Raw genomic sequence first — 12,514 nt, 5'->3', positions numbered from 1 at the left:
ACAAAAGGAGTGACAGCATATTGTCACGCCTGTTCAATCCATGGAAGCAGGTACAGAAGAAATGGGGTGGGATGTTAGGCTGCTTTGTGCAGCGTTACTTCAGCCACAGTTGGCAATGGGAAGGTGTAGCGGTAAAGCCAAAGTATGATCCCTTTCTTAGACACAGCGGGGGAGAGTCTCCCACCTCTCTCAGCTGAGTGTGCAGTGTCCCACCTGCAGAAACAGGGCGGGGTCTTCCCTTCGACATCGATGTCAAAGGCAGAGGAGCCAGCTCCGATACCGGCGTGGTCTGTAAGCCTGGAACGGGTGGAGAACTGCTATTTAAAGTAGATGCCAGAAGAGCGGGGTGACCTGTACTCCACGAGCGCCAGCGACAGGCATTTGAAGAGAGAATGCCTATGGAGTGACCCCTGGGCGGCGGGCGGGGTCAGTGCCGACAGCCACCAGGCCCGTGGCTCTTGTTCCTCGTTTTGCCGCCGGCCTTCGCCCGCTGACTGCCCGCTTCCAGGCTGCTCGGGGCCTCCGGCGGGGTCGCAGCCGCCGCCCGCCCGGCTGTCGCCGCCACGCGTTCACCACTGACGGCAGCGGCGCCCGCCACCGCCGTGGGGCGCGGCCCCTTTAAGAGGAGGTGCTGCCTCCTCCGCCCCCTCCTTCCCCGGCGTGGCCGGCGGTGCCGTGCGGCGCCCCGTAGTTGCGTCACTGAGCGGCGCCGGCGGTGTGGCCGCGGGCGCGCGGCTGTTGTGCGGCGGCGGCGGGGCCGTCCTCTTGCCATGGCCGACATGGAGGACCTCTTCGGCAGCGACGCCGACTCGGAGGCTGAGCAGAAAGGTGCGGGGGCGCCGCGCTCCCCCTTCCCTCCCCGCTCGGGGGCGCCCCGCAGGCGGGTCTGGCGCGGGCCGCGCCGCCCTCCCGCGCCTCGTCCCCTCCGCAGCCCGCGGGCGCGGCGGGGAGCGGGGAGCGGGAGACGGAGCGAAGGGGGGGTGGCGCTGGTCCCCCGGCTGAGGGGTGAACGTACCTCCTGCCGGCGGCAGCGCTCAGGCCGCGGGCGCTGCCCCGGGCCGCCTTTGCACTCCTGCTCTTATGGCCAAAAAGCAAAGAAAACCACGTTGGCGTAGCTGCCCGCCGCTCCGGAGTGCCTCACGGCGCGGGGGGCGTTCCGACTCCTTCGGTCGTGCCTCCGTTCCCGTTTACCCGCTCTGAAAGAAAGAGCGGGTCGCACGGCGGGGGCTGCATGGAACGGCTCTTTGTAGTGACTCTTTTTCCATCGCTGCAGCCGTGGAAAACTCCCGATCAGAAACAAAAGCAAAGCGCGCTTCGGCGTCTGCCAACGTTTAATCGCATGCTTGCTTAGAGCTGCTTGGATTCGGGATGGTGAAAACAAGGCGCGTCTCCTCTTTGCCCCCTCTTATCTGCAGAAGTTTTAGCTGTCGTAAACATATAAAGAAAAATGAACACTTCCCGATTTAAGTCATTTGTATGTTTTTTAAATGCTTGTCTCAATTTCTGGCAGTTATTTTTCAAGGCAGACGTTCCTGTGTTTTTCCTGCTGGAAACTGCCATCAATAACCTCAGCATTCAAGGGTAGTGCCATTGTAACGAGCGTGTCAGGGTACCTGAGGCAGCTAACTTGGGTTAGGGAAATGATGACCGTTTTAGATTTGTAGGATCTCATAAGCCATACGTGTGTACTTACTTATTTTAAACCCTCACTATTTCAAATTTTATTTTCTTTACTTTTGTTTAACTGCTTATTCTTTCTACATCTTTAGAATCTTAGACAACAGCTTGTGGCTTGAAACTATGTGGCATCCATCATTTTTCATTGTGTCTTTCATTGGCTGTGCCTTTATTAGTAGACATTTTATTTTATTGTTCTAGGTAACTTTCATAGTTCTTTCTTACAGTTCTCTGTAAGTTCTCTCTCTGCATTGGGGCGTTTTTTGGTTTGGGTTTTTTTTTTTAAGCAATGCCCATCATCTTATGTGCATCCTTGTAAGGACGTTTTAACTCTTGAAAGGGTGATGTTTGTTTTGCAGATTCCGACTCTGGATCTGAATCTGATTCTGATCAGGAGAATGCTGGCTCAGGTAGTAATGCTTCTGGAAGCGACAGTGACCAGGATGATGACAGGGAGGCAATAAAACCTAGTAACAAGGAGTTATTTGGAGACGATAGTGAGGATGAAGGGGCATCCCATCACACAGGGAGTGACAACCACTCTGAAAGATCCTACAATCGATCTGAAGCTTCTGGACATTCTGAGCATGAAGATAATGATCAGTCAGACGTGGACCAGCACAGTGTTTCAGAAGCTGCTCATGATGATGAGGAGGAGGATCGTGGTCATGGGTCAGATGAAGGCAGTCATCATTCAGAGGGAGATGGTTCTGAAAAAGCACCTTCAGAGGATGAGAAGTGGGGCAAGGAGGACAAAAGTGATCAGTCAGATGATGAAGAGAGACAGCAGAACTCAGATGATGAGGAGAGACAGCAGAACTCTGACGATGAGGAGAAAGTGCAGAACTCCGATGAAGACGAAAGGCCGCAGATGTCTGATGATGAGGAAAGACTACAGAACTCAGACGAGGAGAAAATGCAGAACTCTGATGATGAGGAGAGGCCACAGGCCTCAGATGAGGAGAAGATGCAGAACTCAGACGATGATGAAAGACCCCAGCATTCTGATGAGGAGAAGATGCAGAACTCTGACGATGACGAAAGGGCCCAGCACTCCGATGAGGAGGACCAAGAGCATAAGTCTGGTAGGGCTGAATACAGCGGTAATGATTTGCTTCTGGTTTGATCTCTCTTTATTGTTTCATTTATATTGGCCTGAAAAGATTCAGACTTCAGTGTAAAGGCATTATTCCCATAGCTTTCAACTATAGTCATCTTTGTAATGCTTTTTTATGCAGCACTTTTAAATTCCTTTTCATCTGAAACAACTTATTAATACAAAGGAGTTTTAAAATATGTGGAACAAAATTTCTAATTTGCTGAGAATAATTATGCTCCTTAGTAGAGTCTGCAAGGGGCAGTGATAGCGAAGATGAAGTTCTGCGAATGAAGCGAAAGAAACCAATTGCATCAGATTCAGAAGTGGACAGTGATACAGAAGGACAGAAAGGTAAATGGTGGCATTGTTTTGTGGGGTTTTGGTTCATTTAATCCCCATCTTAAGTGTGCCATTCATCTGCTACAGAACTTGATAAAATCGATGGCACAGGCTATACAGTGTAACCATGGTAACGAAATAACAGAACCCCACAGCCAGAATTCCGTGTGGGGAAGTACACTCAGAACTTCTGGTGGTTATCTCCAGTTAGCTGTATCGGCTTTTCAGTTTCTTCCATGAGAGACAGAGCTTTTCTTTTGTGAATGTTGGTTCATACATTTTTACTGAAAGAAGGTAAGAAACGGTGCCTTTAATCAGAGTAGCCCAGAGAAACTGTTTTTGTGATGTTTAGCTGGCTGAGAAAGACGTGTTGATTCTTCTGAGAAGTAAAACCTCCAAAATGCATAATGAAGTTGCTGTTTACATATATTTAAGTTGTTTACTTGCGTAAAGGCTGATCTTATACTCTTGATTCTTCTGTTTCCATTTTTCAACTAGATTCTCTTATTTGATAGAGCTTTTCCAGGAAAATATACCTTGAATCCTTAGCTTAAAAATACAAGGGAAAACTCTTTTTCAGGATAAGAGAATAATGTGTGCTTCATAAACATTCTCAATTTTTAACCTTTGTAGGTGATTTTAAGTGGTAATAAAAGTGAAGGATGCGTTAATCTTTTTTCTGTGAGTGTGCTTGCATGTGTGTGTGGGGGGGTGTGCATATATATCTGTGTTTTAAAATAGTAATTTTTCTGCTCAAGAGCACGCAGATGTCATGGATCTGTTTGGAGGTGCAGATGACATTTCCTCAGGGAGTGATGGAGAAGACAAGCCACCAACGCCAGGACAGCCCATTGTGAGTAGACTTGACTTTTGGAATAATTAACATGCCATTCCACTCTGAAATGGGGAACACTGGTTGAGTTTGATAATATTTTAGTGAAAAAAAGACTTACTGGCATTAAGTAAGCATTACAGATAATTTTGCCCTAGCTAAAAGAATTGTTAATTTTTTATACATAGCAATATCAGATGGATTGATTTATCTGCCTTCCCCCATCCCTGCTCCACTTTTTGTACTTGAAAGAAATATACTGAGTAGTTTTGATTGTCATCAAGTAAAATACAAAGTCTTAGCTGTCTTTGGTACCTTCGTACAGCTATTTGACAAATACTTAATTTTGGGTCTTGATGATAATACTGAAAAATATTTTTTTTTATTTGGGAAAAGTTTTCCCCCGTTTACTTTCCAGTGCTTAGCTGAAAACTGTATGTCAGCTCCTTTGCTATCTCCTTGCTGTCTTTCGTCTCTTGAGTTTGCACTGGTGCTTGAAATCACTTTAAGTGGCATATGAAAATACTGAATTGGATTGCTTTCACTGAAAATGTGCAAGCTCTTTTACCTGAAGCTTCCTGATCTCTCTCTGTGCATATGGATGACTTTTCTTCAAGCAAAATGCAAGTGCTTCTTACAGCAACAGTAGCCAGCTAGACTTTTTTCACTTATGCTCCTATTTGCCTTTTTTTCATTAGGATGAGAATGGACTAAGTCAAGAACAGCAGGAAGAAGAGCCTATTCCAGAGACTAGAATAGAGGTAGAAATACCAAAAGTAAACACAGACTTGGGTAATGATTTGTATTTTGTGAAGCTGCCCAACTTCCTTAGCGTGGAGCCCAGGTAATTGCACCTTAAATACATGATTGATAAGGTTTTCTTAGTGTTTCCCTATATTGCTTTTGTTTTAGTAATACAATTAAAGATGTTGGCCATATTTAAAATGGTTGACGTTAAGTTACACACTTTTGGTTGTGATTAGTCAATAGTAATATCTATTGTTATCTAATCAATTGCTGAGTAATTTTCTTAGGAGCTTGGGTTTCAGCTTGATTGAATAACTTTTTGTCTTCAAAAAACAAATATGATTTAATTGAAAGCACATGCTATCAGTTGACTTTTAAACACATCTCAGAGATGTGAAAGCCTAATGCACAGGATCTTAATCCACTTTGGAGTGATAAAAACGTCACTCTGAGTTTTAGAATAATCCCTTTTTTATTTGTCTGTGCTAAATGTACTATTTAACAATGAAGAGGCTGTTTACTCATCTTCCTATTTACCTAACCCAAGCTGAAGAAATTTTCTGGAATTCATGAGGAGAAACAAAATAAATTATTAGAGTTGTTTGTGATGTTAGGTTTGGCACTAAAGCCCACCTTCAGCACTTCCAGTAAATTGCTGTTAAATCTGTCCCTTCAAGTGATTTGTTAAGCAACTTTATTGCATTGTTTAATAGGTGTCTTGTGAGCTGACGGTGTGGCATTGTTTCTGTTATACATTAGTTAAATCATTCTTTCTGGCTTTCATGCTATAGACTGTTTCAGGAGACAACTGTTAAGAACCCGGTTAGTGGCTGTAATCAGTGAGAGAAGTCCTGAGGATCTTTGGGGGTCAGACAGGACTGAAAATAGAATTGTACAATAGCAGAGTTTGTTTATCACTTCTTTCGCTTGCAGCAGCCTGGGAACTATTACGAAAGAGGCGAGGGAATGGCCTCCCCCCACTCACTCCCACCCCAGTCGTCAGGTTTTTTGAAGGAAGAGAGGAAAAACAATCCCATCTTCCTTTCCCTTTGGTTGTTTTTGAGATTCAAGTAAAAAAATGGCAAAGATTGTGCTCTTAGAAAATTCCTAACTCACTGCATTTATAAGATGATAATTTTGCTTTTATTTTCTCTGTATAATATTGTACATATTTTGTTCCAGACTTAACCCTGACCTTATCATCCTGCTACTAAACAAACAGTATTTTCTGAGGCAGACTTGCTTTCTTTAGAGCCATTTAGAGGGTCTGAATGTCAGAGTGGCTGTAATCGATGGTAGTGAAGACACTCGGGTAGGCCACCCGTGGTGTAGAATCAATGCAGTAAATTACATTACTGCAGAAGTGGCTGTCTCACAGCTGCAGTGCCTACTGTTGTGTGCAGTGCATGATTTAAACCTTTCAAGCACCTGTTATTTTACAGGTATAATCGGGATTAATTTTTAGAAGAATAAAGACTGTATTATATCATTTATTGCAGACCTTTTGATCCCCAGTATTATGAAGATGAATTTGAAGACGAGGAGATGCTTGATGAAGAGGGTAGAACTAGGTTAAAACTTAAGGTATAACGTTACTTTTCCTTTTCTCTTTTACACTTATCTAGCCACACTTCTTCAAAGTCTGTTTCAGGTATTTCAGAATGGTTTTTTGAGTTATGGTTCAGATTATGAAAGTGTGGAGCAGTTCAGCACTGAGGAAAGTTGATCCATTTTAGTAATAAATTTTAAAAAAGCTTGAAAGCTGCATTTCACCTATAAAAGGGGTACCTTTCACCTTCATTTCTTTGCATCATGCAGCAAATTATCTAGCCGTTCTAGCTGTAATTCTTGACCTATTAGAGTATATTATACCTCAGTATTCCTTGCTATGAGTTAGAAAAAGCGTTTTGGGTTTTTTCCCCACAGGTAGAAAACACAATACGATGGCGGATGCGGCGAGATGAGGAAGGGAATGAGATCAGAGAAAGTAATGCACGGATAGTCAAATGGTCGGATGGAAGGTTAGTTTGAACTTTTTGCTATTGAAGGAATACAGTTGTTCTTACAGTGAAATGCCATAGCATGCAAAATTGGAAGGTCAACAAACTTTGTCAGTACTGCAGAGCAGAAATTATTTTAGTCTCAGTGCTTTGAAAATTTTATGCTCTGCTTAGTTTGGATTGAAATATAATTATTGACTGTATTTAAAGAGGAACCATGAAGGCTTTCTTCATTTATAAATGAGGCAGAAAAATAGACTGTAGTGGCTTTATCAAGTAACTGATACATTAATCTCTTTTAAGCATGTCTCTCCACTTGGGCAATGAGGTCTTTGATGTGTACAAGGCACCACTACAGGGAGATCACAACCATTTGTTTATCAGACAAGGGACAGGTCTACAAGGACAGGCTGTTTTCAAGACCAAGTTAACCTTCAGGTAAACATGCTATTCTATATCAAATGTTGATACTACTTTTGCAATTAAGGGTTGTAACTAGTATATAAAAATTAGAGATACCAGTTCGTAAACCTTCAGAGCTTAACTGTTTAATAAGCATGTGCTATTTTCCAAAGTCGGTATTTCGACAAGATTTTTCCTAAATTAGGTGTCCCAGTTTGGAAGGTTAATATGCTATTCACTGCAATACAGAGGCTACATTCATTTTTTAATACATATTTTAATTTGCATTTTTAAGTTCAAGTCCTCATCTGAATCAGAAAGAATACTAATATTCCCTGAAATTAACCTTTCTTCTGATGCACAGGTGCTATCAAGATGATGATTTTGTCTTGGGATATTCATGTGAAATGTGAGGGTGATTATTTAGGCTGGTAATGGACTGCAGATGGTTTGCTGAGAGAGGAATTGGATGTCTCCAGTAGCCATTACAAAGCACATAAATGATAAAAAAAAAAAAAGATGATGCTTTTACTTTTGTGCAGATGAATCTTTGAAATCTTAAGTATGCTGGCCTTACCGTTGTTCTTTACAACTGGGTACATTCCTTTAAGAAGTATTTAACCCATAGCAATTTTTTAACAGGCCACACTCTACGGACAGTGCTACTCACAGGAAGATGACTCTGTCTTTGGCAGATAGATGTTCAAAGACCCAGAAAATTCGTATTTTGCCAATGGCAGGTCGTGATCCAGAGTCTCAGCGCACAGAAATGATTAAGGTATTGTGGCATGGAACTTTCTTATCTGGTGATTTAATCTAAAAAGTCACAACTGTAATATAGCTGAATATTTCTGAACATTTTATGACTTCATGAAAAACAGAGCGTATTTTGGAGTTATAGACAAGAGTTGTTAGCCATGGGTGCAGTTTGCTTAACCTTACAGATTACAAAAAAATCAGAATATGTACAAACTTTACACTTCTGTGAAATTATTTCAAAAGCTACAGTAGAATCCAAGGTGCTCTTCAGTATTTTTTTTTTCCCTCAGTCTTTACATATTGCTTCTTTCTTTGGACAGAAAGAAGAGGAGAGATTAAGAGCTTCCATCCGTAGAGAATCTCAGCAGCGAAGAATGCGGGAGAAGCAGCATCAGCGTGGTCTGAGTGCAAATTATTTAGAACCTGATCGCTATGATGAAGAGGATGAGGGAGATGATGCAATCAGTCTAGCAGCTATCAAAAACAGATACAAAGGTGGCATCAGAGGTAATAATAAACCTTACCAGCACATAAGTAGGATCTGTGCGATTCAGATGGATTAATTTCACAGGATAGTCCTGGTAAGATTGTGTTTTGCTAGTTCATTTGATACATGAGGAGACATAAATTCAGCTCATTTAAGTTTATTTTGTTTACTCTGGGCTTAGATTTTGCCAGCTTTTTGTGAGACTAAATGTAAGAGAATTATTTTTAATATTCTCTCTCCTCACCAGTTTCAGATAAAGATAAATATTTGTCTTTTCATTTTTCACTGTAGAGGAACGTGCTAGAATCTACTCTTCTGACAGTGATGAGGGCTCAGATGAAGATAAAACACAAAGACTACTCAAGGCAAAGAAACTTACTAGTGATGAGGTAAGAAAAGGATTTTGTTCTTAAGCTAACGATTTTCAGTCAGGAACATTTCCTGCACTAAACCTAGTTTTTAAAGCTGAGACTTTTGTAGTTTCATTTATGCTGTGATGAATGTATTATTTGACTTGGCATGCTTTCCATAGTAATTAATCACCAATTTCTTACACGCTGCATTAGTTCATAGACCTGAGTGATTTCCCAAAGGAGGTCACTATTGTTACTGCTGATTTCAAGATGGAAAAATTTATGCAGAGTTATTTAAAATTACTTTACCAAAATTATGCAAGGAGTAAGAAGACTTAATATCGGAATCCTAGTGCAGTGTTGTCTCCTAAGCTACATGGTCCTCTCCTGTTTATTATGGAAATAGCAGAAGCATTTTTACTTAGTATTTCTGCTCTTTTTAAATAGAAGAGTTAAACTGAGTTGAAAAGAGTTAATGTCCATTGCTAAATAGCTGTTATCCATTGCCCAAGTATCATCCTAAAAATTAGGCCATGATCAAGTTAACTGTTAGCTACAGCAGTATTGCTGTTTCCTCTTCTAAAACTGTGTTTTAGTGGTTTGTAATTTATCACTGCTGGGTATAAGGAAATTAATCTTTGCATATATCATGTCTTGAGGTTTAGTTCATTTCAAGTAATGCCGCTTCTTCTGATACAGCACTGCAGTGTAACAGTTTTCAAAATTGACAGATACCATTTCTGAGATTAAAACTTAAGTATTTTCATCCAGTGGTAGAAGTGGAACCAGGAAACATATGGACTCTGTCCTATATCAGCTATACCTGTGTAGTCTATTTTCCTGACCCTTGCTCCTCATTCCTACAGTCATATCTAGTGTGCTACTCCAATAGCTGCTGAAGTGGCTAGAACCTTATTCTTTAATTTTAGAGGCTTCCATAATAAAACATCCTTTTCTTCTTAAAAGAGTAATTTTGCAGCGTAGCTTGCTTTGTGTCTTTCTAGTGAATGAATGCATGTCAGACTTCTGTAATCACAGCTGCTGAAATTCCAAAGCTGTGTTTAAATGACTGATACATGACGTCGTTTTCAGTATGACACATACCTCTATAATGTAAGAAATCTTAATTTTTGAAGGAGTAAGTTCACTCTCATTTGCATTTCTATACTGTGCTGCCTGTAAACTTCTCGGGAGGCATGTCGTCTTTCCCAGCCTCTTGGATGTTGGCTACAAGCTGAATGCATGTTCTTGCTGCTGTGACACTACTCCTTTTGTACTGTCAGCTGAGTATTTGCACTAATAGGCATTGTAATATGAAGCAGAAGTAAAAATTAGTTTTTCTTTTAAAGACGTAGATTCTGGCTTTTTATTATACGTTGAGGAAAATTTAGTATTTCAGAAAGTATGACAGTAATCCTGGAGACAGCCATAGTGAGGCATGTAGACAAAACTGTAATTTTGTGAACTCTGTTACTATTTGTTAGTAGAAATTGAATTCTTTATTTGTAAGACACTACTAGTTGTTAGTTTATGATATAGCAATTTCAGGACTTTGCAATTCCAGTCTCTCAGAAGAAAAGGTCTAGTCAACAGCATTTCTCTGCTGCTTGAGGAACGATAGCCTCCATTTTAAAATTATATGACTTAAAGGTAATATTCCCCTCAGGGCCACGGAGGGGTGCTGCAGTGTTACTGAAAAAAAAAGCCGTGATGCATAACTACTTACTTTCAGTCACCACGTAGGAAGCACGGCATTTATAATATGTATCTGCATACGTGAAACACGGACTTCCTTGTACACAGACTTGCTTTTATGTGCTGTCAGTCAACAACACAGCACAAATCTTTCTCCTGATAACAAATTGCTACCATTACTGAAAACATCAATCTACTATTAATACACTTTATCACCACACGGCAAGTAGTTTTACTGTTACTGTAGTTAGTAGGGATATTCTGCTAAACAGGAAGATGAATCATTTAACAATAGCCTAGTTAGCTTACAAGAGAATGCTGTTCTGAGGAAGAAGCTATCATTGAGATTCCCACCCCTACTAATTTCTGTTTTCTGTGCTTAAAATTCCTTCCTAACTGAGGTTCCCACTGTACTAACTTAATATGTTAATATAGAATAAAATGCTTTGAATAAAAAATTATTCATTAGAGTTCTGAAACTCTTAATAGTTCATTGAAGTTCTGAAACTCAATCTTTGCTGTTTCTTAAAATCCAAGTAATATGTGTTGCTTAAAAAAAAACCACCCAAAAACCAAAACCAACAAATGGAAAAAGGGATGAGGTTACGTAGTATTTTTAAAGATACTTTTCTTTTTGAACAATAATTGAGTTACCACGTGTTCTTCATATCAAAATTGATGAGTTTTGCATTAATAACTAGTGATTTGTAGTTTGATTAAACATTTTCATAGCATTCTTATTTAAAGTGTTGTTTGAACGGGTGATTTAAACTGAACTGGTGTAAGCGCACATGGAATAAAAATCAACCTGTTGACTGCATAGTTAGGTGCTAAAAAAGTCATTATGGTATTGCTTGCAAACAGGTAATTAACTCAATGATACGAGTTCCCTTGACCAGCTCTTTGAAGCCTCCTGAACTATTATCTTTCTCAGACTGGAAACTGTGATGTTGATTCTTAATACTAGCGGTTTCTCCTCAGTCTTCTTCCTTTATGCCAGAGAGCAGTTTATTTTTTTTTTTTAAATTAACAAACAAACAAAATGCCTACCCACTTGCTGAATCTCTTCTTTGCTTCAGTAGCTCTAATTTAGGGTGTACAAGTGTCAATATTCTGATAACTTAGCAAAGCTACACAGGCTGCCTGAAGGGAAAGCTTCTGCACGTTGAAAAATTCACTACAAATTCTAGGAATTACCCATGCTCGTAAGACTTGCTGAGAATGATATTGCACGTGCCATAAATCCATACTATGACATAAATTACTTCCATGCCATAGTTCAGTTTGAAGCAGATATGGTTGCATGTCCAGTGAGGTAAAGGGAGCTGCAGCTGTGTTATGGACCCTCTCAGGTTGGGGGTTGAGACTGGTAGCAATGTTGACTGAACTTAAAGTACTAATACATCAGAAATCCTGCATCACAGTAGCACAAAATGGAAAAACTAGAACTAATAATTTGGCTTTTCTTATGAGAAATACTTTGAGATCCTTTTGTTGTTCTTCTGAGTGTTTTATTTTAGCTTGAAGTATGTTGGGGTTTTTTTATTTTTGTCCTTTTTTGCCTTTAGGAAGGTGAACCTTCTGGAAAGAGAAAAGCAGAGGATGATGACAAAGCAAGTAAGAAGCATAAGAAATATGTCATCAGCGATGAAGAGGAAGAAGATGACGATTAATATTAAGGAAGCACAAAAATGGATTTTTTTTTTAATATATATTTATAGATATATTGTACAGTTCTCTTACAGCAAAGATGTAAGTAACCATAATGGGGTTATTTTGATAAAGGAAAATTCCATTGAAGTCTGTGTTTCTGGTGTGAATAAAGTTTTTTGACTTCCTTTTATTTGTTAAGATTTTCTCTTATTGCAGCGTCTGTTGCACCAGGGACCATCACAGTGCGATTTTTATCTTGCACAGTACATTTCAGTTTTGAGAGTTGTAGTAACTGGTTATCCAACTGAATTGATCAGTGATTTTTACTGAGTTCATTAGGAGAAACCATTCTAATCTCTATAGAATGCTTAAACGATAAGTTTGCCTGACAAGGGTATGGCAATGTAGCTTACCATTTGTAGGGAAGGGTTGGAAGAACATATGAGTGGTACAGTACGATTCTGTTTTTTT

General features: G+C 40.3%; 1 protein-coding gene across 3 annotated transcripts; it reads left to right on the top strand.

The window, feature by feature from the left end:
• Positions 1–736: 736 nt before the first annotated feature.
• On the top strand, positions 737–12,089 carry LEO1 (LEO1 homolog, Paf1/RNA polymerase II complex component). Of its 3 annotated transcripts, none has more exons than XM_059823861.1 (12): positions 737–828; positions 2,037–2,762; positions 3,023–3,127; positions 3,874–3,968; positions 4,646–4,791; positions 6,194–6,278; positions 6,621–6,715; positions 6,998–7,132; positions 7,739–7,874; positions 8,176–8,362; positions 8,634–8,731; positions 11,959–12,089. In XM_059823861.1, exons 1-12 carry the CDS (start codon positions 771–773, stop codon positions 12,061–12,063), a joined length of 1,971 nt encoding a protein of 656 aa, XP_059679844.1. In that variant the 5' UTR covers positions 737–770; the 3' UTR covers positions 12,064–12,089. The 3 variants fall into 3 exon arrangements, with proteins under 3 accessions (XP_059679844.1, XP_059679843.1, XP_059679845.1); XM_059823860.1 differs by having other exon boundaries at positions 3,020–3,127; XM_059823862.1 differs by lacking the exons at positions 6,194–6,278; positions 6,621–6,715.
• Positions 12,090–12,514: the final 425 nt, after the last annotated feature.

The sequence above is a fragment of the Gavia stellata genome, chromosome 13 (assembly GCF_030936135.1).
Source record: "Gavia stellata isolate bGavSte3 chromosome 13, bGavSte3.hap2, whole genome shotgun sequence".
Taxonomy (NCBI): domain Eukaryota; kingdom Metazoa; phylum Chordata; class Aves; order Gaviiformes; family Gaviidae; genus Gavia; species Gavia stellata.
This window is presented reverse-complemented; position numbering and strand designations above follow the sequence as displayed.

Bases quoted from the DNA above. Each gene is read 5' to 3' on its own strand.
- LEO1 (XM_059823860.1), top strand. From the start codon at position 771: ATGGCCGACATGGAGGACCTCTTCGGCAGCGACGCCGACTCGGAGGCT. The intron at 6,716-6,997 runs GTTAGTTTGAAC...ATCTCTTTTAAG, and splicing joins GTCAAATGGTCGGATGGAAG to CATGTCTCTCCACTTGGGCA. The intron at 7,133-7,738 runs GTAAACATGCTA...ATTTTTTAACAG, and splicing joins AAGACCAAGTTAACCTTCAG to GCCACACTCTACGGACAGTG.